General features: G+C 38.1%; 1 protein-coding gene and 1 long non-coding RNA gene across 3 annotated transcripts; both read left to right on the top strand.

Moving 5' to 3' along the window:
- The first annotated feature begins 724 nt into the window (after positions 1–724).
- On the top strand, positions 725–17,084 carry PABPC1 (poly(A) binding protein cytoplasmic 1). 2 transcript variants are annotated; one of them, XM_004457074.4, is made up of 15 exons: positions 725–1,465; positions 5,148–5,341; positions 5,967–6,082; positions 7,905–8,044; positions 9,688–9,782; positions 10,095–10,232; positions 10,429–10,524; positions 12,773–13,045; positions 13,229–13,319; positions 13,899–14,009; positions 14,094–14,248; positions 14,467–14,551; positions 15,089–15,219; positions 15,888–15,981; positions 16,627–17,084. In XM_004457074.4, the coding sequence occupies exons 1-14, from the start codon at positions 1,273–1,275 to the stop codon at positions 15,978–15,980; spliced, it is 1,911 nt and encodes a 636-aa protein (XP_004457131.1). In that variant the 5' UTR covers positions 725–1,272; the 3' UTR covers position 15,981; positions 16,627–17,084. The 2 variants fall into 2 exon arrangements, with proteins under 2 accessions (XP_004457131.1, XP_023444155.1); XM_023588387.3 differs by having other exon boundaries at positions 781–1,465; positions 7,905–8,035; positions 16,627–16,881.
- A 3,013-nt stretch (positions 17,085–20,097) lies between these two features.
- Positions 20,098–24,045, top strand: LOC139436415 (uncharacterized). The gene is made up of 2 exons (XR_011645666.1): positions 20,098–20,253; positions 22,312–24,045. It is a non-coding gene; the product is annotated as an uncharacterized lncRNA (long non-coding RNA).
- The last annotated feature ends 3,429 nt before the right edge of the window (positions 24,046–27,474 follow it).

Below are 27,474 nucleotides of genomic sequence, written 5' to 3'. Positions count from 1 at the left end.
GGAGCCAGCGCTCAGGACGGTTGGGGGGTCCCCGAGCGGGCGGACCCGCGGCCGGCTGCGGTCTTCGAGAGCCGTGGCCGTTGGGGACTCCAGCTCCCAGCAAGCACCGCTTCTGCGGCGGACGCGCTGGGCGGCGCTGCCCGCTGGGAGTCGTAGTACGGTCGGGTAGGAGAGCGGAGGAGCCAACCCTGGCTCCTTTTATGCACGCTTCGGAAACTAGGCCTGGAAATGATCCCGCCGGCCCACTCGTGCCCGGCGTCCCTCGGGGGACGAGGGAAAGGGGAGCTGGACCGGCCGCAGCGGGAAGAAGCCCTCTGGCGACAGCGCACGCGGGGGGTGGTTAGCGCTAAGAAACCCGGAAGCCCCACGCACCGCCCACTGCCGCGGTGACGGGTTAACGCTTCTCCAGGGTGGGGGTGGGGGCGGGGTGTGCGGCAGGAGGTGCCCTCCCACCCGAGTCCACAGAGGACCGCCCGCGAGCCGGCTCTCCCCTCCCCCACGGGCCCTTCACAGCGCGGGTCCCGCCCCCCAACCGCGGCGCGTGCGCAGAGGCCCCGCCCCTCCTTCCCAGCCCCACCCCCACACCCGCAACAGCCGCCGCGGCCACCTCTCCCTTCCTCTCGGCTCTTTCCTCCTCCTGTTTTCTCTTCCCTCCTCCCCTTCGCCTCCTTTTCTCCTCCTCCTCCGGCGCTGACGCTCGCGTAGGGCCCTGGCGTCAACGCGCGGGGGCGGGGCGAGTGCGGCGGGGGGTATAAGTAGAGGGTGCAGGAGGCGGTGCTTCCCCTTATCCCCGGCGGTTAGTGCTGAGAGTGCGGAGTGTGTGCTCCGGGCTCGGAACACACATTTATTATTAAAAAATCCAAAAAAAATCTAAAAAAATCTTTTAAAAAACCAAAAAAAAATTTACAAAAAATCCGCGTCTCCTCCGCCGGAGACTTTTATTTTTTTTCTTCCTCTTTTATAAAATAACCCGGTGAAGCAGCCGAGACCGACCCGCCCGCCCGCGGCCCCGCAGCAGCTCCAAGAAGGAACCAAGAGACCGAGGCCTTCCCGCTGCCTGGACCCGACACCGCCACCCTCGCTCCCCAGCCAGCAGCCAGAGGCCGGGGATCGACCCGGTTCTGCGGCCGTTGAGTAGTTTTCGATTCCGGTTGATTTTTGTCCCTCTGCGCTTACCCCCGCTCCCCTCCCCCCGGCTCCGGCCCCCGGCCCCAGCACTCGCTCTCTCACGGAAAGGTCGCGGCCTGTGGCCCTGCGGGCAGCCGTGCCGAGATGAACCCCAGCGCCCCCAGTTACCCCATGGCCTCGCTCTACGTGGGGGACCTACACCCCGACGTGACCGAGGCGATGCTCTACGAGAAGTTCAGCCCGGCCGGGCCCATCCTCTCCATCCGGGTCTGCAGGGACATGATCACCCGCCGCTCCTTGGGCTACGCGTATGTGAACTTCCAGCAGCCGGCGGACGGTGAGAGCCGGGCCCGGCGGGCGGGCAGCCATGAGGCTCGGGCGGCGGCGGGAGGGCGGGCTAGGCCGGCGAGTCGGGGAGGAGGAGGTGGGAGGGCTTGTCACCCCCGAGGGCCTGCGGGGAGAGGCTCGGGCGCCGGGACCCCCGGCCCGGCTGCGCTACCCGGAGCCGTGTTCACATGCTCGCGGAGACCCGCGCACCCAGCAGCCGCACGCCCCTTACTTGCCGGGTCACTTCCTCCTTTGCGACCATTTTCTCGCCGCAGCCGTTCTCAAACTTTAGGGTGATGACGCGCCAGGAGGGTGGATGAGATTCCGTTCTTATTCGTCGCACTTGACAGTAGCCGGGATTGGAGAACCTAGAGCGTGGAGACCCTTTTACCAGTAATAGATGGAGGCGCTCCTAACACCCGGGGCTCTTGCGGGATCCCTAGAAAGGAGGGGGGAGTGCAGTTCTGTGCTTGGAAAATACCACGTGTTGAACCTTGTAACCTCTTAGGCTCAAGGCCTGTTCTGATGCTGGCCCAATCGCCTGGGGGAGCCACAGGGCCTTAGAGTAAAGTTACAGTGATGGGGGGTGGTCGTCCTCAGGCTTCGGATTCTATTCTTTAGTAGTAACTCAACAGTGACTGGTGGATCTAGAAATGTAAACTACCATGAGTAATGCACTTGGGATTTCCCCCTAGATCAAGCATTTCTCGCTCTCCATTAACTGCTAGGTGGTGGGAGGAGGGGATGTGCAAGAAGACCCTTCCTGGACTATTGTCAGCCAACTTTGATCATTTTAATATTTTATTCAGATAAGGCTTCTTTAGCTTAATAATACTGGTAATAAGTTCAGTATATATTTTCCCTTCTGAGCCAGCTCTTTTTTTTTAAAAGTTTACTCATCAATTTTAGCTGTTAAGTGTTGGTAGTTACTTAGTATAAGCTGGACTGTGGTATTTAGGTTAGGTATCTAATTTTTACAAGTGGCCCAAAATACCCATATCTTGGAATGCTTGAATACAGAATCACTGAGATAGAGTTTAGTTTGGAATCTGTGGGGAAAATACAGCTAACTTTGTATTTTTGTTTTGGAGTTTAACACTTCCCCAAAACAAAATTTGGTCAACATAAAATATGTGGCCTGATGGGTGGTCAGAATTTTTCTTTATATCTGGATCAGTTTACTTCCAGAAGTCAGCTTCCCTTGATTTTATGACCCAATTTTGCATTTTCACAGGCTCTCTGGATACTTGTCAAGTATTCTAAAATTTAAGTAATTTATTTCATTTTTGTAGACGTGGACTTAAGGATGGGATTTAAACTTATTTCTCAGAGTTTGTTCATTAGAAATTAGGTTATTTAATGAACAGTTTTTCACTAGGTAAAGTTGATAATAGATTTTGGGTAAGGAGCATATTAGTCACACAGATTGTAAAGTTGATATACATGTTTTGCTACCTATTAATCTGTAGGCAGTACCTCCAGACCTCACTCCATAACCCTTCTTCCTAACTCTGGGTAAGGCAAGGTTTATCAATGGATGTAAGATAAAATAAGAATAGGGAAGATACTTTGGGCCAGGTAAAGAAAGAAAGGTACAGGAAACTTGAACAAATCCTAGAAGCTGTAAAATGGTAACTTGAAAGTGTCTTTTACTTTAACTTAAATGGCTTTAAATCCATAAAACCATTTTTTAAAATTTTGTAGGATTTGACAAATTGGGCCTCAGGGACCTGTGGTTATATAGTGTACTGTATATATCGGTCCTTCCCTGTAGTAACTACTGAGAAGATATCATTTTCCATATTCCTTTTTCCTGTTTTCCATATGTTCAATTTACTATCTTTCCAAATAGTTTTTCCAGTAATTTTTTAAATTTTGGCTTATTTATTGCTATATTGATGGACTTGTAGAATAGCTTCTGAAAGTGACCAGTGTCCAGGAACAAGTGACTCTTTAAAAAAGTTCAATCAAAGCCAGCTGAAAAACTAGGGGAGCTGAATAGGTGTGGTCAGTTGATAATGAGCTAACTGTTGATTATCACAATCTTGTAGAAATTACAGCTCTTCATTTTTAAAAAGAAGAACCTAGAAAATTTGTCCTCCCAGTAACTTTTCAGGTACATTGACATGGAATCGTGAAACTTTATCTTTAAGACCAGCTTTTTTCCCCCTTTTGGGGATAATAGTCTTTTTGCTTAAGGTTATGTTTTCTGTTTAGAGCCTCAACTCTGCACCACTAAAGAAACACAATTCAATCCATCATAGACTGCCATTAGTTGTGTGGTATATTTTGAAAAAGCACTATCTAAAAATAATTTGATTAAATCATCAGTTGAGTAAAAAGTAAGAAATTGATGTATAATTGTAGATTTGTTCTGTGTGTCAAGAAATGTCTAATGCATTAAAAGTGAATTATGAATAAGCAAATTTGAGATTTCAAGAATTCTGTAAATAAATGTCCAGCTGTTTTTGAGGTACCAGAGACCTGGTATTGAAACCAGGACCTCATACGTGGGAAGCCAGCATGCAGCCACTGAGCCACATCAGCTTCCCTGAGTTGTTTTTTTCATTTGTTTTAATTGTTTTTTGTTTTTTTCAGGAGGCACCGGGAACTAAACCCGGGACCTCGTGTGTGGGAGGCAGGCGCTCAACTGCTTGAGCCTCACCATTCCGTTTCCAACTTTTGATGGTTTTAAAAGGCCTGGTTACAATCTTTCTGAGCTGGTATAGCCAAGTATATAATATAGCCTTTTGTTTTCTGCTTGGTAATAGGAAGTTGTCATGAATCAGTCCTCTCCAAAAATTCAGAAATTTTTTTTTTTTTTTTTAAAGAAAATGAACTAGTTTTTGTATATTAGCAGTGATAGCAATGAAGTGACGAATTTTGGCAAGTGGTAGAGAAGTTAAAATGCTTGAAAATCCATAGATTACTCTCAGCCTGTGTATAATCTAGAATTGCCATGTATTTTATATTGCTCATTAAGAAGTTTGTGTGTTGGGAAACGGACTTGGCCCAGTGGTTAGGGCATCCGTCTACCACATGGGAGGTCCGCGGTTCAAACCCCGGGCCTCCTTGACTCGTGTGCAGCTGGCCCATGCGCAGTGCTGATGCGCGCAAGGAGTGCCGTGCCACGCAGGGGTGTCCCCGTGTAGGGGGAGTCCCACGGGTAAGGAGTGCGCCCATAAGGAGAGCCGCCCAGCGTGAAAGAAAGTACAGCCTGCCCAGGAATGGCGCCGCCCACACTTCCCGTGCCTCTGACGACAACAGAAGCGGACAAAGAAACAAGACGCAGCAAATAGACACAGAGAACAGACAACTGGGGGAGGGGGGACAATTAAATAAAAATAAATCTTGAAAAAAAGTAAAAAAGAAGATTGTATGTGAAGGGGAATCTGGATTTTATGTTGATGGGGAAAAAAGTATTTTTAAGGGAAGAGATTTGTTTCAGAAATAGTATGAAATATTAGCAGTATTTTAGTCTATGGGCAATTTGGTTTCTCTTGAAAATTGCTCTTTTTGCATTACACAGTTTAAATCTGGGCTAACGCATGATACTCAAGGTAGGGTCAGCCATCTTGAGGTTGGCGTATAAAGAGGGCATGTTAGTGGTACCAAGTGTGCACCTCTCCATAGCTTAAGTGGCCAGTAAAAGTTATGAAGTAATATTAACTCTGAAAATGTTTTTCCTGCAGCGGAGCGTGCTTTGGACACCATGAATTTTGATGTTATAAAGGGCAAGCCAGTACGCATCATGTGGTCTCAGCGTGATCCATCCCTTCGCAAAAGTGGAGTGGGCAACATATTCATTAAAAATTTGGACAAATCTATTGATAATAAAGCACTGTATGATACATTTTCTGCTTTCGGTAACATCCTTTCATGTAAGGTAAGTAGAATGTGACAGTAAACATGTTTACAGTGTTAACTACTTTTAGTTCCTTAAAATAGCAACCATGGTATCTTTTATTTTTATTTATTTATTTTTAAAGATTTATTTATTTATTTCTCTCCCCTTCCCCACCCCCACCCCAGTTGTCTGCTCTGTGTCTATTTGCTGTGTCTCCCTTTTCTGCTTCTGTTGTTGTCAGCAGCACGGGAATCTGCATTTCTTTTTGTTGCGTCATCTTGTGTCAGTTCTCTGTGTGTGCTGTGCCATTCCTAGGCAGGCTGCACTTTCTTTCACGCTAGGCGGCTCTCCTTACAGGGTGCACTCCTTACCCGTGGGACTCCCCTACACGGGGACATCCCTGCATGGCACTCCTGCACGCATCAGCACTGCGCATGGGCCAGCTGCACACAAGTCAAGGATGCCCGGGGCTTGAGCCATGGGCCTCCCATGCGGTAGACGGATGCCCCAACCACTGGGCCATGTCTGCCACCCATGGTATCTTTTAATGGCTATCTTTATTTCCCAGATTATCAGGTTAGGTAGCTAAGTTATCTCTGAGCACTGTGAAAATGCTAAATATAAATAGCAATTAATGAAAAATTGGCCTGCCTTTTTTCCCTAGGTGGTTTGTGATGAAAATGGTTCCAAGGGCTATGGATTTGTACATTTTGAGACACAGGAAGCAGCTGAAAGAGCTATTGAAAAAATGAATGGGATGCTTCTAAATGATCGCAAAGTGTAAGTATTTACCCGTATTCCAAATCCTCTCTTAGTTCCAAATCAGTTTCTAAAGTTAATATATATTCAGGGATCTAGACAGAAACTTAATCTTCATAATTCCTGATGTACTAACCAGACCATTTTACAGTTGAAGAAACAGGCATAGAAGCCTTAAAGTTATTTGCATGCATTTCTGTGCTGATGTGAGGGAAGAGTTGGGATGCAGACCTAGTGGTCTGATTTCAGAGCGCGCCCTCTTTTGGGCATACTGCTGCAGTTTGTTTATTGAGTATAAAGATGCTGAATTAAGTCAAAAGTCTTCATGATTAATCTTCCCTGATATATTCTTGGCTTTTAAAAATTGCAAACTTTTAAAATGATACTGATAAAAGCCTATATACAGGACTATTTCCTACTGTAGGTTGTCGAAATACAGATTTTATGATCCCAAAGAAATGACAAACTTTATCAAATGCCAATGGATTTCATTTAATCATATGGACAAATTGAACTATAAAATTATATTGTAAAAGTTCTGTGAGTTCATGTTTCTGTGTAAATTACAATCAGGGCATGCAGATTGGGTTTGGTTGCTTAAACATCAACTGCATCACTCTTAGGTGTGGTTTTCCTAAATCACTGCATCAAGTGGTGCGGTCAGTCTTTTACCTGAAGGAGTCATTAAATGAAAATATCTCATAAAACTGTCAGCACTTTGGGGGGAAAAGCCCACCACTGGCAAGGTCTGTATTAAGGATTGATTTATTACTGTTGTGAGTATAAAGTGGTATAACTTTTTTGGAAAATAGTTTGACCATATGTATAAATCTCTAAATCTTTTCTATACCCTTTGAACTATTACTATGATTTCTGTGGTTCTAATGTGGCATTTAAAAAACAGAAACTTACCTGTCCACGATGGAATAGAATAGAATATTATGCCACCATTGAGAACTTTTACAAAACTAATTGCATTGAGAAGCTAATAGGGGAAAACTACCTAATTCTATAAGGTCATTTTGTTAGTAATGCTGCAGAAAAAAATGACAGGCTGTTGTGTGCAAAGTGCAGAATTCACACGTTTTAGCTTCTGTTTTAGGAACCGGAAAAGTGCAAAAAAACACTTTGAAAGAGCAAGGATGAAAATTTTTGTTATTTTATTGACACAGTGCACATGCACTCAATTGTGTTGTATAGAGTGATGTCTTTAATCCCAATTAGCTAGAGAGAAAGGAGGACAAGTGTTAAGAAAAATATTCTTGGGAAACGGACTTTGGCCCAGTGGTTAGGGCGTCCGTCTACCATATGGGAGGTCCGGGGTTCAAACCCCGGGCCTCCTTGACCCGTGTGGAGCTGGCCATGCGCAGTGCTGATGCGCGCAGGGAGTGCCGTGCCACGCAGGGGTGTCCCCCGCGTGGGGGAGCCCCCACGCGCAAGGAGTGCGCCCGTGAGGAGAGCTGCCCAGCGTGAAAAAGAAAGTGCAGCCTGCCCAGGAATGGCGCCGCCCACACTTCCTGTGCCGCTGACGACAACAGAAGCGGACAAAGAAACAAAAGCAGACAAAGAAACAAGACGCAGCAAATAGACACCAAGAACAGACAACCAGGGGAGGGGGGGAAATTAAATAAATAAATAAATCTTTAAATATATATATATATGTTCTTTTTTTGCGGTTGTAGTTGTTTGTTTTTCATACTTAATGCTAAGGACTTATTTCTGTTTTTATAGTGTGCTTTTTTTTTTAGTTTCTGAAATTCTCATTAACAGTTACAAATCATCAGGCTTAATCTGAATATCATAAAATAGAACCTAATGTTATAGTCCTTATGTATTTTATTAGATTTGTTGGACGATTTAAGTCTCGAAAAGAACGAGAAGCAGAACTTGGAGCTAGAGCAAAAGAGTTCACCAATGTTTACATCAAGAATTTTGGAGAAGACATGGATGATGAGCGCCTTAAGGATCTCTTTGGCAAGTTTGGTAATGTGTCTGAATTAAATCTTTATTCTTGAAGTTCTAAGTAATTGCTCAGCATTACTTTTAGTTAATAATTTATACTGAATAAGTTAGATGAGACTTAGATGATACTTAAAATATTTTTAGTTATTTGGGTTATGCTGTAGAGAGGCATATAAATAGACTTCTGTCCAATTAGATTAAAAGTTAATAGCATTAGATTATCACAGAAAGGTAGGATTCAATTATCTGAACAGGTTTTAAAAGGTTGCTATATTATGCGTAGTGCTGGGGGTTATGCACTTAAAGATCCCTTCTCATTAGGGACATGCATTTGACACAGCCAACTTAGGTTGGAGTGTGGTTTTTTTGTAATACACCATTTTTGTGAGATGACATGTTGGAGAAATTTAGAACAATTACTTTAGAAGTTCCAGGTTTTTCTAGTCATATCTCTTTAAGATGGATTTCTGAATCCAAGAGATTTTAAAATACTTTTTCCCTCCATTTTAAATAGCTTCATTAAATTTTAAATTTCACTTTAGGTAATGATACAACAGATCAGTAGATGGACTTTTATTTAAGAAGGTACCGGGGAATTGAACCCAGGACCTCATACATGGGAAGCACTCAGCCACTGAGCGACATCTGCTACCCAGTAGATGGACTTTTATTTGTATATTTGTAGATGATTTACTTGGCCCATCCTTTGCTTTACCTTTCTTGAACTTAGTGGCTTTTTGATTTTTTTTGAGTACTCCAAAATTAATTCACGAGTTGTTGATGGGTTAGAAGAAATAAAGAATGAGGGAAGCTAAGTTGTACCCTCTGTCTTCTGAGCAAAAAACAAGTGATAATCTTGTTTAAAGATAAGTCATTTACAATTTAGAAAATAGGTGATGTTGATTATGCCTCATATCTTATTCCCAATTCTCTTTAATGATGTATTTTTGTTTATTTCATCTGTCTTGTTTTTTAATCTCTTTGAATTAGAAGATATTTCTAAACAAGTTAGTTCTTGCTAAACAGTCCAAATGAATAATTCTGTATGGCTTAGAGCAGTGTATAAATACGTCACATATTTCCTTGACATTGTTTTGTACAGCAGAGATTTGAAGTATGCTCTTAGGACAGAGGTACATTCAAAAGAAACATGTACCTGTCCCCATGTATCTTTCAAATTATTTTAAGCAAATAATGTGATTTTTAACTTAATTTCTTCTCTACCCACTTGAGTTACCATTCACTTCAGTTAATAGTGTCTCTTTCATTTGGGGGTGGTGGTGATTCTGCTGTGTCTTCACAAAGGGTCAAACCATGCATTCCATCTACTTCCTGTTGAAAATCTGGTGGACCAAAGCTTAAAAAATTTTATTTCTTAATTTGATGTCAAGAAAATCAAATTTTACAAATGTCTAAAATATATCTTCTTAAATGGAAGGGAAGATTCAGGGAATAGAGAGTATTTACTTATTTGTAAAAGTATATGTTCTTTGGAGAGCCTACTATGTGCCCATATGTGTGCATGCTTTGTTTGAGGGTGGAGTCAATTTCTGGAGCCTTGGGATTTTTTTTAATCCCTTTGGTGACTGGCTTTCTTGTGTGTGTAGAAATTTGAAGTGTTTATTGTGTGGCTTATCTTTGAAACATTTAAAAATATTTTTTAGGACCTGCCTTAAGTGTGAAAGTAATGACTGATGAAAGTGGAAAATCCAAAGGCTTTGGATTTGTGAGTTTCGAAAGGCATGAAGATGCACAGAAAGTAAGGTTTAAATATATTCATATAAGGCCATTTTTGTGAGTTTTCCCCCCCTGTATTCTATAGTAAGGAGAGGTATAAAGTTGAGTTGCTTTTGTGTTGAAAAACATGTTTATTATGTAACAGTGGTTACTTTCTATTTTCTTTTATCATTTGGGGGTGGGGGTTTTTTTTTTGTTTTTCTTTTTTTCATTTTTTACCAAAATAATTTTGGGATGGTCTGTCCTTTGTAATTGAATAGATTTTCTTTATCGTTGAAGAAATGAACTTCTGTATTGCAAATTAGTGATTATAATTTTTTGTGATCTCTTTAAGGCTGTGGATGAGATGAATGGAAAGGAGCTCAATGGGAAACAGATTTACGTTGGTCGAGCTCAGAAAAAAGTGGAACGACAGACAGAACTTAAGCGCAAATTTGAACAGATGAAGCAAGATAGGATCACCAGATATCAGGTTCGTTTTTAATTGAACAAGCAAAATAATGCAGGGATTAGGAAAACTATTTTATGTTCATTTCAGTTATTACCAGGTAACTGAGGGTTTTAAGAGGGAAAGGAAGAAGAAACACGGGATGATAACAGGGAGTATGCTTTAGTGTACCCCCACTATGGTGTGCTTTTTCTTTATCTTAGTTTTGTTTTCTTTTTAGGGTGTTAACCTTTATGTGAAAAATCTTGATGATGGTATTGATGATGAACGTCTCCGGAAAGAGTTTTCTCCATTTGGTACAATCACTAGTGCAAAGGTAGAGCATGTGGTGTTTGATAGTATGATGCTTTTGTAAGATTTGGGGAAAATCTTGTACATATATATATATATAATCATATATACGTATATATATGCCTATAGGGTTTTGTGTGTATATGTGAATAATCAAGTAGTTTTTGTTTTCCTCTACCAGAAAACATCAAATCTTTTCAAGCATTTTCTAGAAATCAAGTTTTTGCTTTGTTATTTTTAAAACTTAGCATTCAAATTTTAAGGGAATGCTATCCCATTGTATTTTGCAGATGGCAGGTTCTGAATTTTTTCTGAGGATAACTTCATGATAGGCACTGTAACTCATACTTTGTTGAATGTGTTTGCAGGTTAAAGAAGACAGTTTATCAAGAACTGTAATAACTATAATAGTGTAATCTATGTATTCATTAACAGTTCTGTGTAGTGAAACCCTAAATAAACCTAGTAGTAAAGATCCTGATTGTATTTCATTTTGCTTGAGATCAGCAATTGAGTACAATTCTGGTCTAAATTCTGAAATTTTGTTTTAAGAACCCCTGCTCTAGATGTTTTTATCTAGTATATATGGTTCAAGAATCCAAGTTATATATATATATGCTTATGTTTTTGAGACGAGGGTCCAAAACTTTTAATGAGATTCTCAAAAGATCCCAGGAAAGATCACAATGCCCTGATCTAGAGTAATCTCATGGCTAGCTTTATAGGCCTTTCCTGGTGACTTGATAGACCAAGGGAGCTTCTTTCTGTAATGGACAGTATTAGGGGCAAAGTAGATGAATGCAAATATAAGTCAAGAACATTTGTTCTTGAGAGTCTTATCCTTATATTCCTTGAAAGCTGCTTAGATTGAAAATTAAGAATCCATTTATTTCAAAAGTATGAAGTCAGCTTTAATGTAGGCCTTTTAAAAATGTTTGTGTGCAACAATATCACTGTTGGCTGGGAATAAAATGGTTGGCAAGAATTGAAGTCATTATGTTAATTTTGCTGGAAAAACAAATTAAGCAAGACAGAAGGGTCTTAAAAAGTTAAAAAAGGCTATTACTCAACCCCCATTTTCAATCTTAGAGAGCTGTTGCAATTTGGGTATCCTTCCTAAATTTTTCTTCCTTGTCTAAGAACTTTTTTGTATGCGTATAAAGATTTTAAAAAATGGCTTCATAGTTACATATATATTCAGTGATTTCCATCTTGACATGGATGTCAGTATTTCTAAATTTACTGAATTTGAGTTGATGGTTATAGATTATGCATACTTAAAATTGTTATAACTAAATTGTCCAAAAAACCTTAATAAATGTCCACTAGTTTTAATGGTTTTGTCAATTTAATAAAAAGTGACATCTCCTCAAATGCATTTTTTTGGATGTGTAGGATGTTATACCTTTTTTTTTTTTGTATTTTACGTGCAGATTCAAAATCTGCTTGGCAGTGTGAAGAGATTTTTTTTTTTGCCCCAATTTTCCTCATGGCACCATATATTAAATAGTCAAAAGTCCATCTTCTCAGACCACTGTTTTAAAATGCTAACTTTAACCTACTAAATCCTTATAGCTTCATGGACATGTTTAGTTAATGTTTAGCATCCTTATATATGTATATTGCAGAAGTGTGGGGTTCTAACTAAAACTAAAAAATTTTTAGTTATTTTAGAACCTTCTTCCCAAGGTATCATTTATACCCCAATATTTATGGCCTATCTGGTATTAAATGTGAAATTTTTATAGAGTTTTAAAAGTAGGTACTGAATTACAAGACTATATGTTTCCTTTAAAAGATTAGTAAAACATCTTGTCAGCTTGAATTGCTAGAATAGTCAAATTTTAAGTTTCTGCTTTTCTTTTTTTAAAGGAGGTAGTGGGGATTGAACCTTGGACCTTGTATATGTGAAGCATGCGCTCAACCACTGAGCTCCACCTACTCTACAGTTGTGTTTCTGGTGGTGCCAAAAAGTTAATATAGTGGGCTTTGTGTTTAAGATATTTGAATTTTAATATTGAAAATCCAAGTTGCTGTTGTGTCTCCACCCCTTTACTTCCTTCAGCTCTTTTCTAATTGCCTAGGACAGTGCTCGTGTGTGGCAAACCCTCATTTAGATACTAAGGGAAAATTGTGAGGGGAATACAAAATGATGAAAGCATTAATAGGATAATTTAGTATTTGATTCAGTGACTGTAGTGGAGTCTAAATGATAATGCTCTTTTTTCATGCCTCATGCTGCCTTTGCGTTAACTTTTTTTTTCTTTTACTAGGTTATGATGGAGGGTGGTCGCAGCAAAGGATTTGGTTTTGTATGTTTCTCCTCCCCAGAAGAAGCCACTAAAGCAGTTACAGAAATGAATGGTAGAATTGTGGCCACCAAGCCATTGTATGTAGCTTTAGCTCAGCGCAAAGAAGAGCGCCAGGCTCACCTCACTAACCAGTATATGCAGAGAATGGCAAGTGTAAGAGCTGTGCCCAACCCTGTAATCAACCCCTACCAGCCAGCACCTCCTTCAGGTTACTTCATGGCAGCTATTCCACAGGTAAGTACAAGAACCTCATGTTTTCATATTTGGTCATTATTGTTATGTTTAGTGCCCCCAAAGAGTAATAAAGACAAAAAAATATGTCAAGAGACTGAATTAGGTGGTAGATGTTTTGAGAGTATGTAAGTAATTGCTGCATTGTTTTTTATTTTCGTCTTCATTTATTTGCTATTTTCCTAGACTCAGAACCGTGCTGCATACTATCCTCCTAGCCAAATTGCTCAACTAAGACCAAGTCCTCGCTGGACTGCTCAGGGTGCCAGACCTCATCGTAAGCTTTTATTTTTCTTTTAATTAAAGTTGTGAGTTATTTGAACAAATCAGCTAGTAATGTTTTGTTTTTATGTGGTATCTTTGCTTTTTATAATTTATGGTGCTAGGTGTTCATTTTTGGATCCTAGCATTTTTAATCACTTATGAATTGCTTTGTCATTCTTACTGAGACAATATTGTCTGCTGGTTTGGTTTCCCTTTTTAAAATTTTGGGAATGGCTCCAACTCTTTTCACATTTGTTTAGGCAGTAGTTTTAGAAGATTTATTCCATCCAATCACGTATACATAAAGGATCAGAATGGTCTTGTCCTCTGTAATAGTGCTGGATTATAGTAACAATTGGGACCATGTTCATGTTGTCTAACTTTAGATATAAGTACTGGTCCTTGTATGAATTTGTTTTTATTTACCAATGCTCTGAGCTGATAAGTGTGGGGGAAGTGGTAAATGGAGATAATTGCACTTAAACAGTTGGTCATTTTTCAGTCTCTTGTGCAACCTCAGCTCTGTAAATACCATGCAGGCACTTTGACTATGGTTTTCCCAGCAAGTGTATTTTCATGTTTTTTAATGTAGCATTCCAAAATATGCCCGGTGCTATTCGCCCAGCCGCTCCTAGACCACCATTTAGTACTATGCGACCAGCTTCTTCACAGGTTCCACGAGTTATGTCAACACAACGTGTTGGTGAGTCTTAACCCTGCCTGTAAAAATTTTATCTCCAGTATTAAATGCAAGGCTTATCCATTAAAAACGTTTGTTATTTTTCAGCTAATACATCAACACAGACAATGGGTCCACGTCCTGCGGCTGCTGCTGCTGCAGCTACTCCTGCTGTCCGTACTGTTCCACAGTATAAATATGCTGCAGGAGTTCGCAATCCACAACAACATCTTAATGCACAGCCACAAGTTACCATGCAGCAGGTATAGATTTTATGATTACTTTATAAAAAAAATAGTCTTTGGTGAAATCAGAGAAACTGAAGGGGCAACTGTGACTCTTGAGTATATAGGTATAATGGCTATCCTAGGCTGTATTTCTAATTCACTCAGTTTCTTTTTAGATTTAGATTGTACTATTACAATTTTTCAGTGTCTTATCTGTACTTTTAACTTAATGACACTTCCTGTTTAATATCTAGCCTGCTGTTCATGTACAAGGTCAGGAACCTTTGACTGCTTCCATGTTGGCGTCTGCCCCTCCTCAAGAGCAAAAGCAGATGTTGGGTAAGTAGCTTTGCCCCACTTAGTTACAAAAAGACTAGGAAATAGGAAGATAGCATTTGCGCATAAAAATGACAACCAGGGTAGTGGAATTGCTCTAAATTGGCATATGCGTAATATGATGGCATAATTGGTCTTCCTAACTATAGTTAAACGACTGGAAAGTAAGTAAAATATATTGGTAGGGAGCATGGATAGGACAGGATAACAGTTGTTATGAATCTTAACCCCATTTTTGGAGGAGAGAATTTGAACTGAAAAAGAAGACAACTTTGTGTGAGCACAAATTTAACAACCTAATACTACATACTCTGCTTAATTCTTTTTCCCCTTTGATAAACTGATGGTACCTAGAATTTCCTTTTGGAGGAATCTTTCTCCATTCTATAGCCATCTTTCCATAAAAACCTATTAAAATGGTGGGTTGTGTGTCAGCATGTATGTACTCTATACAAAAGTTAGGTTCTTAAACTCCATTCTATTAAGTTGAGTGCTCTTAAAATTCTGATTGAAGGAGCTTTGGAATGTTTTTGTTCCTAGGTGAACGGCTCTTTCCTCTCATTCAAGCCATGCACCCTACTTTGGCTGGCAAAATCACTGGCATGTTGTTGGAGATTGATAATTCAGAACTTCTTCATATGCTTGAGTCTCCAGAGTCTCTCCGTTCTAAGGTAATTTAAACCTGTGTCTTATAATACCTATTTATTTCTTGGCTTTTTGTAGGAACTTAATTTTACAGAACATTTATATAGTGCTTTACAAGCCATGTAGTTATAAGAGCTCTATAAGAATTACCTTAATGTTGAATCCTTTTAATTCTATTATATCCCCATTTTATAGATGAAGAAACTGAAGCATATAGAGACATTTGAGTAATTTCTCTCAAGGTTTATGGCTAGGAAGTTGGCTGAACCTGGATTGAAATCTAAGGCAGTTGTCTAGTTGGCAGAGCCTGGATTGAAACCCAAGGCAGTTGTCTAACTCCATCATCTGTGGTTTCTTCTTTTGTCCAGCTCCATCATCTGTTTGTCTTCTGTTGGAGAAATGAAGTGGAGGAAGTAGAGATGTTTGCTGATAGCTCTCAACACTTATTTTATTTTGTTTTTGTTAGGAAGAGGGTAATATGTTAATCTGCAAGAGAATTTATAATTTATAACAGTGGTGAAATGAAACCAAAAATGGGCAACAAATATAGCTGGATTGTTTTGATAATGATTCTCTTACTACTTTCATCAGAGGAAGGGAGTTGGTTTTATTTGTTGGAAAATTTGTGTTTGTTGAAATTTGTATTCTGAGCTGTTCCCAACCTACTCCCTTTTTTTTTTTTTTTGTCTTCCAGGTAGATGAAGCTGTTGCTGTACTACAAGCCCACCAAGCTAAAGAGGCTGCCCAGAAAGCAGTTAACAGTGCCACTGGTGTTCCAACTGTTTAAAGTGAGTTTTTCTCCCTGTGGTATATTTTAAGCTTGTTTTCTTAATTTCTTATAACAGCTTGTTGATACTATTTGGAAACATACATAGCAAAGATGCATTTTTCTATTAATCCAGATTATTGATAATTTTGAGATAAATTAATAAAAAGAAATTTTGCCTGTTGCCCTGGTAACATTTTAACTTGAATTTTTAAAAGTCCAAGCACTTTTCAGTTTGTATGTAGTTTGTATTAGGTGGCTTGTAAGAGGGGTTGGCAAACCTTTTCAGTGAAGGATCAAATAGAAACTATTTTGAGCTTTCTGGGTCATGGTGTCTCTGTTGCAATTACTCTACTCTGCTATTGCAGTTTGAAAGCAGCCAAAGACTGCTTTATGTAAATGAGGGAGTGGCTGTATTCCAATAAAATTTTATTTACAAAAAACAGGCAACAGACTGAATTTGGCCAAGGGTTTTAATTTACTACTGACAAGTGCCATATTAATATATTAGGCAGTCAGGCTCGATTTCTGAAACTCAAATGTTGGTCTCTAGGAAGAACAGTCAGTGTTTCCCAGACATATTTGACAATTTGGGAAATGGTGGCCTAAGGCATGGGAGATTGATTAGTAGTAGAAAACCTCAATTTTGTTTTTTTTACATTTACAGATTGATCAGGGACCACGAAAAGAAACTTGTGCTTCACCGAAGAAAAATATCTAAACATCGAAAAACTTAAATATTGTGGAAAAAAAACATTGCAAAATATAAAATAAAAAAAAAAAGGAAAGGAAACTTTGAACCTTATGTACCGAGCAAATGCCAGGTCTAGCAAACATAATGCTAGTCCTAGATTACTTATTGATTTAAAAACAAACAAACAAACAAAAAACACACAAAAAAATAGTAAAATATAAAAACAAATTAATGTTTTATAGACCCTGGGAAAAATAATTTTCAGCAAAGTACAAAAATTTAAAGCATTCCTTTCTTTAATTTTGTAATTCTTTACTGTGGAATAGCTCAGGATGTCACTTCTGTTTTAGATAACAGAATTGATAACTGAGCAAGGAAACGTAATTTGGATTATAAAAACTCTTGCTTTAATAAAAATTCCTTAAACAGTGCACAGTGGTGTTATGCTTTTTTTTTAAAATTCTTTGTATTGGCATGTGTAACAACAGCTGAGCTAGAATTAGCTGGCATAATTTTATGCAAAAGAGGCACAAAGCACAAACAAGTCAGTTCCTCCTAATGTGTTTTATAAAAGTAGATTCCGTAGAGAATTCTTGAAACAATGGATACAAGATTTATACTTCACCTTTTGAAACTATACTAGTTTATAACTTGAGATTGCTAGGCTGAGAGATGATTAGGTTAAATGCCTTATTTATATGGTATAAATAACAATAGCTACTCAGTATATTTGTTGGAAAGCAGGATAAGGATAATACAAACTATGGCATAATTTTTATATTGACTAAATAGAGTTAGGATTAGTTTGTTAAAAGTTGTTATGGTAGATGATTGTGACTTCATTTCCTAATTAAATACTTACCACCCAAGTACTTAGTGAAAAGGAAGATTGGTGGGTTCTGCTTTCCAGGGGATGGTTTTAGAAGATGTGGGCTAGGTCCCAGGAGATACGTATAGAAAAACAGCCCGGACAATTCATTTTGAGAAAAATGTCCTAATTTTAACCTCTTCCATTCTGTAAATTCTGTCAGTATCAGCTTTCTAAACTTTAAATTGCACTTCTGGTGTTCTGGTAGAAACTGCTCTACCTTTGTGATCAAACAAATCCATGACCCATCTCTGTTTTGAAACCTTATTGATACTTCTAACCGTGGAATGAAACTTGAGATTTGACTTAGAAACCTCACCTTCCTACCTCATTGCTTGTCAGTGTTCAACGTAGGCAATCTAGTGTTGATTATTTGTGTTTTGCCTGACGATAGACCTACTCTGTAAGGGACTGTCCCTTTCAATAAGAATTTCTAAGGCACTGTGAACATGAAACTTGTATTTCTAAAGGATGTATGAAGTCAGAAGTATATAACATCACTCAAAATTTTAGTCGCTTTAGTAACTGTAAATAAGGTCCTAACACTAAAAATTCCAATATCTAGTGTTAGGATTTGCATACCAATAGTTTGCTTTGTAGTTGGAATTAAGTATTTCTGGTGAAAGGAAGGTAAATTTTCCCTTATGCATTTGTTGAACTGTCTTCATAGATGTGGGCTGGATCCAATGAGTTTGGAAAGTAGGTGCTTGTGACCTACTTGGATGAGTTGGGTTAGGGAAAAATAAGTTGTCTATCTGATAAATACATGGTTCATAATCTATAGTGGTTTATTTTAAACTACCTGGTTTCATGCAGGATTTGAGAGGAAAAGTTTAATAAAACAACTGATGATAATTGACCACCATATGTAGGGCTGCCTTTACTGGAAAGTTTAGAGAAAATAATTTGACAGGCAACATTTTTCTGTGCATACTTTATGATAATAATAGCTAACTGGAGACTTTTTCTAACCTAGAATCTTTCCTTCATTTCAACTTGTTACTAAGACGTAGATAAAATAAGGTGGTAATTATCTTGTTTACAGTGTCCCAGCTTTACTTCCGCTCCTTTCTCTCCCCCTGAAAATAATGGATCACAAGTCAGTGGAATTAGGGAGAATACTTAGACAATTTCTTATGTTTTGATGTAAAATCATTGCCCTACTTCATTCATTTGCAGTGAGTGTAAAACTTTGAAGATGACCTGAATACTTGGATTTAATGAGTGTATTTTCTCCCTATAGGCCAGTTCTCATGGAAGCAAAGTAAAATTGAGAAGGTTAGTTCAAGTTGGGTGAAATTAGTCAATACATTGACTAATAAAGGCAAGCCATTATAGTCTGATGCATAGCTGTCTGCTAGGAGGCCACATCACATGGACATCCTGGAGTCTCGTAGTCAGGGCAGGCATGCCTTTGAACCATGCCAAAGCAGCACAGATGAATTCTTTTATCTCCTTTAAGGATTCATATTGATTCCTTCCTATGTAAATATATCCTATCTTCATTTAGACATGTGAATGGTTAGATTTAAAGTCTCTTAGTTATGCTTTCCTCAGACAGTTAAATCACTTGATACATCTTGGATGATCCTCTGTCTTCTCTACCATTTAGTTGTAAGTGCTGCATAATACATGGCAGAATTAGAAGGTAACCTTATTTCAAATTTTTGTTGGTATATTTTCTCAATCACAATCACTGCAAATTTGGGGAAAGAGTGTCTTATCTTTGAAGGTAGAAAAACATACAATTTACTTTATTCCCCAGAAAACTTGAAACAATACGGGGTATTCATTAACTCAAATTAATCTTTGTATAGAAAAAGGCTCTTCACGTTCAGAGTCAAGAATATTGGAATTTTTCCAAAAAGTTCCACAAAATATATAAAAAACTTGTTAATAGGGCAAATGAATAGGTGGATTTGTGGTTGGCGGTGGGGTTTTGTTTCTGTCACCCCCAAAGTAAAATGTACTTGGATATTTTAATTATGACTTTTCAGGTTGCCAATTAGACATGCCAAAGTGACATTCAAGATTACTTACAAGCCCATAAATGTTAAGATTTCCCAAAATACTGAAATTAATCTATTGACAATTTTTTACATAATGAGTTATAATGGAAAAAGAATCAGATGCCAACTTGTATGCTAAACACTTGTCCAATTTTTACTTAATCTTTTAATAGACTTAATATTTTTAATAAGCAAGACATTTGCAAACATTGACTTATTTACAGTATTGATTGTGATACACTGATAATTTGTAAGCACCAAAATTATGGCCAAAAAGGAAAATTAAATAAGAACTGAGCCCATTTGCTCTAAGAAGAGATAGCAGTTATGGGCCCCCATATAAAACAGATTCTTAAGGTAGGGAGTATGTGTAGTTTGAATAAACATACACTTGTTTTGTTTCTTTAAACAGTGAAAGAAATGTCCGATTGTGAATCAGTGATGGTAACTGCTAATAACAAGCATATGCTACATGTTTGCTTATCAAGTGAATTCTTTACATGTATCTCATTTAATTCTTACAACCACCCTTTGAAATTGGTTAAGTAATAAATTCCCATTTTACAGATGAGGAAACTGAAGCATCAAGAAGTTAAATGACTTCCCCAGATACATGTGGTGGTGGAAATGGGATATGAACCAGGTCTGCAGACTCCAGAGTACATGCTTAGGCTCTGTGTAAACTGCCTATAAACTACAAAAATTAACTCCATAAAATCTCAGGTACATGGACTACCTTTAGTCGGGAAGGAGAGGGGCATGGGGGTGGAGGAGGAGCACACAGGTAGCAGACTTTTATGCTTCAAAGTGTGCAAATAGCCAAAACTAATACTAAAACACGTATTCGTTTTTTAACCAGGCTGGGCATAAAATTCTTAACATATGTATATATTTTTAAAGATTTATTTATTTATTTAATTCCCTTCCCCTCCCCCGGTTGTCTGTTCTCTGTGTCTATTTGCTGCGTCTTGTTTCTTTGTCCGCTTTTGTTGTCTCAGCGGCACAGGAAGTATGGGCGGCGCCATTCCTGGGCAGGCTGCACTTTCTTTTGTGCTGGGCGGCTCTCCTTACGGGGCACACTCCTTGCACATGGGCTCCCCTTTGCGGGGGACACCCCTGTGTGGCACAGCACGCCTTGCGCACATCAGCACTGCACATGGGCCAGCTCCACATGGGTCAAGGAGGCCCGGGGTTCGAACCGTGGACCTCCCATGTGGTAGACGGACGCCCTAACCACTGGGCCAAGTCCATTTCCCTAAAATTCTTAAATCAGAATATTTTCCTTCCTCTAAGCTTCTTGGAAGGACCCAGGAATATGAAACATTCTAGTGACCTTGGGATAATTTTTCTGAGCTTGTTCATATTCCCATTCTAGGTTCTTTGGTATTGATAAATGGATTAACCTTATCATTTTCATAAGAGATTAGAGAAGACCTACAGAATTAACTTTCTGATACTGCCTTGCTACTTGTATGTCAGAATGATATCAGCCTTTTCTCGAGTTAAGAAATATGTTGGATAAAACAATTGTTGCTGCTGTAGAAATTTCCAACAAATTAAGTACATTTTCTGTAAGATAAATGACAAATACATTTGGTAATAATGTATAATAGTAATATTAATATATAATAATTGACAAATACAGGTCTGGAACTCCAGGCTCTGATGGGGCTGTGCTTTAAACTTGAGTTTAGTTTTTATATCTTTAGTCTTTGGGCTGAAAAAATTTGGCAGAAATTCTTATTATTTATCAATTATATTAATGTATAGTAACAAAAATATATCTTTTGTCATTTAAATTTAGCTTTAGTCTGGTCTCAGGTGCTGACAGACATATTTTGTAGCATTTGAGTGTAAACAAGGATCCTCACCTCTCCCCTTGTAGTAACAAACCAGTGGACTTGTGGAGAGAATGGTGCATTATATGTGGATGCAGCTAAAAAACTTAGCATATCATAAACAAGCTGCCATTGGAACATTTTCCTCTAATTACATCTTTGGTATGTGGCAATCTGGGAAATCAGCCCCATGCCTTCCAGTAGACTAGATTTTTCTGTCATTTGATTTTTTTATTAAGGTATCATTTACATGCAGTTGAATATACAGATCTAAAGAATACGGATTTACGATTTTTAAGCATTGTTTATCACCACCCTGATAAAGATAGAACATTTCTAACCTCTCAGAAATCTCCCTTTTGTCCCTAATGTTACCTTAATGTTTACTGCCTCCCCTAAAGGTAACCACTATTCCTTCCTCTATTATCATAAATTTGTATTAACTGTTTTTCAACTTCATATAAATGAATTCATACAATATGGACTATTTATTGTGTTTGGCTTCTTTTGCCCAACATTATATCTATGAGATTTATCCATATTATGTGTAGTAATAGTTTACTCGTTTGTTGGTATGTGGTATTCCGCTGGTCACAGAAAAGGCAGGAAGTGGGATATTATTTGCTCCAAAAAGGCAGCAAGTGGGATATTATTTGCTGGTGGGAGAATTCTCTGCTAAGGCCACCAGTAGACTACAACTTGATTGAGTGCATTGGAACAAGGCTTACAACTCCAGAGATAATATAACATTGATAACAATGTTTCACATTGATTACCAAACAAGGGGGAGATGTCTTCAAAAGCTGCAAAACCACAGCAAGTCAGGAAATGTGGACTATTACTGTATTAATAAATGTCATGAATGGTGATATTTATTATTATTTCTTTGTGACTTTCTGAAACCTACATTAACTTCCTTTCTCTTTATTCGCCTTTTCTCAAGTATTAGGAAGAGCTCTGCTAGTTAAAGAAAAGGAAGAGGACTATAACAATAACAACAGCAAAAATGAAGACAGGAACAAAAATTCAGGGATTTGCACTGGAATCCACCCTTGATGTTCGGATCCCAGGTGAAGGTGACTTCAACAAAATGGAAAAAGCAGATAATAGAGTCACACTTCTCTATTTGAATCCTGTCTTGTCTTGTTCTCTTTATGTGATAAGTCCTTTAGTCTCTTAGTAGAGCCAACATTTCTTCACAGGGAAAACGAAGGCAATACAATACCTATTTTGCAGGGTTGTTGGAAAAACTAAATGAAATAGTGGTATAAAGTACCTAATACATCTAAGGATCCATTCACCTGGCTTCCCCAGGGTCTGATTTTCCAGTAAAGGCACTTAAGGGTAAGATCATGATTATCTGCTCACTAGCTTTAGTGCTAGGCATATAACAGATACTCAGTATCATTTATCAATCCATTTTCTGAACACTTGAGTATAGGTTTTATATCTCATGCTCTTTGAACACTTAACACTGCTGTGTACATTTCCTAAGATCAAGGATATTCACTTAGATCACCACCTTAAATGCAGTTATCAAGTTTAAAAAAATCTAACATTGATATTAAGCTTACAGTCTATATTCATTTTTTTTTCATGTCTCAACAATGCCCCTTCGAGCCATTTCTTCTCCCTTGCTAGATCCAATCTCTGATCACGTATTGCATTTAATCGTCATTCTCGTTAATTGCTCTTTTTGTATTTGTGGAAGCATACATACAACATAATTTCCCACCTTAGCCGCTCCCAAACCTATCATTCAATGGGATTAATCAATTCATGATATTCCTATACCCTTACCATCTTCTGTTACTAAAACTTTCTCATCTCCCCAAACAAACCCAGTATCCATTATGCATTAACTTCCCATTCTCCCTGCCCTTCTACCCCTGGCAGACTGTACTCTACTTTTCATCTCTATGAGCTTGCATTTCTCTGGTATTTTCATTGTCCAGGCATACTTATTTTTTTGCTTCACAGATATTGCAATTTTTTTTTTGCACACTGAAGTTTTGTAGTAACCTTGGGGCAAGCAAGTCTTCCGGTATCATTTCTCCAGCAGTATGTGCTCACTTTGTGTGTCTTTATCACAATTTAATTAAGGTATGTACATTATTGCTTTTAGATATAATGCTGTTGTAAACTTTGTAGACTAGAGTGTAAACATAATTTTTTTAATAACAAATCAGTTTTATTGATACATATTAATAAAGCATATAATTCAGCCAAAGTGCACAATCAGTGATATTTGTTGTTGTAATCACATAGTTGTACATTCATCACTTTAATCATTATTAGAACATTTTCATTATTCCAATAATAATAATAAACAAAAAACAGACAAAAAAATTCTTTACCTCTCAATCTCTATGCATCTCCTGCTGTTCTTAGCTGCTATTTCTGGCTATTATTGCACAATTATTAAGCAGTTTTATTGAGATATATTCAAATACCATATGATTTATCCAAAGTATATAATCAATGACTTTTAGTATAATCACAGTGTTGTGCATTTATCACCACAAAAAAATTTTAGAACAATTTCATTACTCCAAAAATAGAAACTCCACACCCCTTAGCAGTAATCCGCAGCCCTACCTACATAGCCACTAATCTAATTTCATCTTTATAAATTGATTTATATTTTCATTTTCTATAAATGGAATCATATAATATGTAATATTTTGTGTCTGGTTTCTTTCATTCAGCATAATGTTTTTTCTTTTTGTCTGATATTAACATCTTGTAATATTAACATACATTTGTTCGGTTTCAAAGAAAAATGGTCATACATGCAATTTTACCCATATTCGTATTTCACATGTGGTTTTACTATGCTATCGTTCCATGTTACATTTTTTAGCTTTCCTTTTTAGTAATATGCATGACCTTAGACCTTTAAACCACTTTTTTTAAAAAAGATTTATTTATTTCTCCCCCCTTCCCACCCCACCCCGGTTGTCCTCTGTGTCTATTTGCTGCGTCTTCTTTGTCCGCTTCTGTTGTTGTCAGCGGCACAGGAATCTGTGTCTCTTTTTGTTGCGTCATCTTCTTGTGTCAGCTCTCCGTGTGGGCAGCACCATTCCTGGGCAGGCTGCACTTTCTTTCGTGCTGGGTGACTCTCTTCATGGGGGACACCCCTGCGTGGCACAACACTCCTTGCATGCATCAACACTGCACATGGGCCAGCTCCACACGGGTCAAGGAGGCCCAGGGTTTGAACCGCAGACCTCCCATGTGGTAGACGGACGCCCTAACCACTGGGCCAAGTCCACCGCCTAAACCACTTTTATACCCATATAATAGTGCTCCTAGTTATAGACATTATATTGGGCTTTCACCTTTTCTATTCATTTGCAAAGATTAACATCCATCCTTTTTACCAATTGTGCACAATTCTGCACAATTTAACCATCAACTTTCCATTGTCTAGCTATATTCAAGTTATTAATTCCATGAGATTACACAATATATTTAGTGCATAGTAGCACAATCATTCAGTATTTGTCCTTTTGTATCTGGCTTGCTTCACTCAACATATTGTCTTCTAGGTTCATCCATGTTGTCATATGCTTTATGACTTCATTTCTTACAGCTGTATATACCTAATAGTGGTTTTGCAGGGTCATGTGGCAAGTCTGTATTCAACTTCCTTAGGAACTGCCAAACAGTCCTTCACAGTGGCTGTACCATTCTCCATTCCCACCAACAGTGAATAAGTGCTCCTATGTCTCCACATACTCTCCAACACTTGTAGTTCTCTGTCTTTTTAATAGTGGCCATTCTGTTAAGTATGAAATGATATCTCATTGTAGTTTTGATTTGTGTTTCCCTAATCATTAGTGAGGTTTCTTCATGTGTTTTCTTGCCATTGCTATTTCTTCTTTGGACAAATGTCTATTCAAGTCTTTTGGGTCATTTGTCTTTTTATTGTTGAGTTGGACCATCTCTTTATATATCCTGGATAGTAAACCCTTATTGGATGTGTGATTTCCAAATATTTTCTCCCATTGAGTCAGCTGCCTTTTCACCCTTTTGACAAAGTCCTGTGAGGTGTAAAAGTGTTTAACTTTGAGGAGGTCCTATTTGTCTATTTTTTCTTTTGTCACACATGCTTTGCGTGTAAGGTCCAAGAAACCATCACCTACTACAAGGTCTTGAAGATGTTTCTCTACATTTTCTTCTAGTAGTTTTATGGTCCTGGCTTTATATTTAGGTCTTTGATCCATTTTGAGTTGATTCTTTTTTATTTTTTTATTTTTGAAGCAGTTTTATTGAGATATAGTCACAATAAAAATCAATCTGTGATCTATCCAAAGTGTACAATCAATGGCCATTAGCGTAATCACAGTATTGTGGAGTTGATTCTTGTGTAGGGAGTGAGATAGATTTCATTCTTTTGGTTATGTGTATCCAGTTCTCCCAGCACCATTTATTGAAGAGACTGTTTTGTCCTATTAACTTGGTTTTGGTAGATTTTTCAAAAAACAGTTGGCTGTAGAAGTGAGGGTTTCTTTCTCGACTCTCAGTTCTATTCCACTGATTGATGTGTCTATCTTTATGCCAGTACCATGCTCTTTTGACCACTGTATCTTTGTAATGTTTCAAGGTCAGGCAGTGAAATTCCTCCCTGTTTAGAATGCTTTTAGTGATTCAGGTGCCTTTTCCCTTCCAAATGAATTTGTTGATTGCCTTTTCTGTAAAGTAGGCTGTTGGAATTTTGACTGGTATTGCATTAAATCTATAAATCAATTTGGGTAGAATTGACACTTCATGATATTTAGTCTTCCAGTCAATGAACATGGAATGTTTTTTTCCATTTGATAAAGTCTTCATTGATTTCTTTTTGCATTACTTTGTAGTTTTCTGCATATAGGTCCTGTAGTGCTTTGGTTAAATTGACTCCTAGGTATTTGAGTCTTTTTGTTGCTATTGTAAATGGAGTTATTTTCCGTCACTTCCTTCTCAGATTGTTCAATACTAGTGACAAGACACATTACTGATTTTTGCATGTTGATCTTGTCTTTTGCTACATTGCTGAATTATTTATTAGCTCAAGTAGCTTTGTTGTAGACATTTCAGAATTTTCTAAATATAGGATCATGTCATCTCAAATAGTGAGTTTTATTTCCTTTTTTCCTATTTGGATGCCTTTATTTATTTTTCTTGCCTAATTGCTCTAGCTAGAACTTCTAGCACAATACTGAATAATAATGGTAACATAGGGCATCCTTGTCTTGTTCCCAATATTAGAGGGAAAGCTTTCAACCTTTCCCCATTGAGTACAATATTGGCTGTGGGTTTTTCATATATGCCCTTTATCATATTGAGGAATTTTCCTTCTATTCTTATCTTTCAAAGTGTTTTTATCAAGAAAGGATGCTGGACTTTTCTTCATTAATCAAGATGATCTTGTGTCTTTTTCCTTCAATTTGTTAACATGGTTTATTACATTAAATATTTTATGTTGAGCCACCCTTGCATACCAGGGATAAATCCTACTTGGTCATGATGTATAGTTTTTAAATTCTATTTGCATGTATTTCGTTCAGAATTTTTACATCTTTGCTCATTAGAAATATCAGTATTTTTCTTTTCTTGTAGTGTCTTTATCTAGCTTTGGTATTATGGTGATGTTGGCTTCATAAAATGTGGTGGGTAATTTTCCCTCCTCTTAATTTTTTTTGGAAGAGTCTAAACAGGATCGATGTTCATCTCAAAATGCTTCGTAGAGTTCACCTGTGAAGCCATCTGGTCCTGGACTTCTCTTAGAGGGAGATTTTTAATGACTGATTAGTCCCTTTAAATGTGATTGGTTTGTTAAGTTCTTGTATTTCTTGTAGTGTCGGTATAAATTGTATATTTTAGGAATTTGTCCATTTGATCTAGGTTGTCTAGTTTGTTGGCATACAGTTTCTCATAATATCTTCTTGTGATCCTTTTTATTTTTATGGAATATGTTGTAACTTAGCCCCTTTCATTTCTGACATTGTTTGCATCTTCTCTTTTTTTGTTTGTTAGTCTAGCTAGATGTTTGTCAATTTTATTGATCTTATCAAAGAACCAGTTTTTGGTTTTGTTGATTTTTTTTATTGATTTTCTCTCT

This window comes from Dasypus novemcinctus, chromosome 14, assembly GCF_030445035.2.
Source record: "Dasypus novemcinctus isolate mDasNov1 chromosome 14, mDasNov1.1.hap2, whole genome shotgun sequence".
In the NCBI taxonomy this organism is placed as follows: Eukaryota; Metazoa; Chordata; class Mammalia; order Cingulata; family Dasypodidae; genus Dasypus; species Dasypus novemcinctus.
Note: the sequence above shows the minus strand (reverse complement) of the source record. Positions and strands in the feature narration are given on the sequence as shown.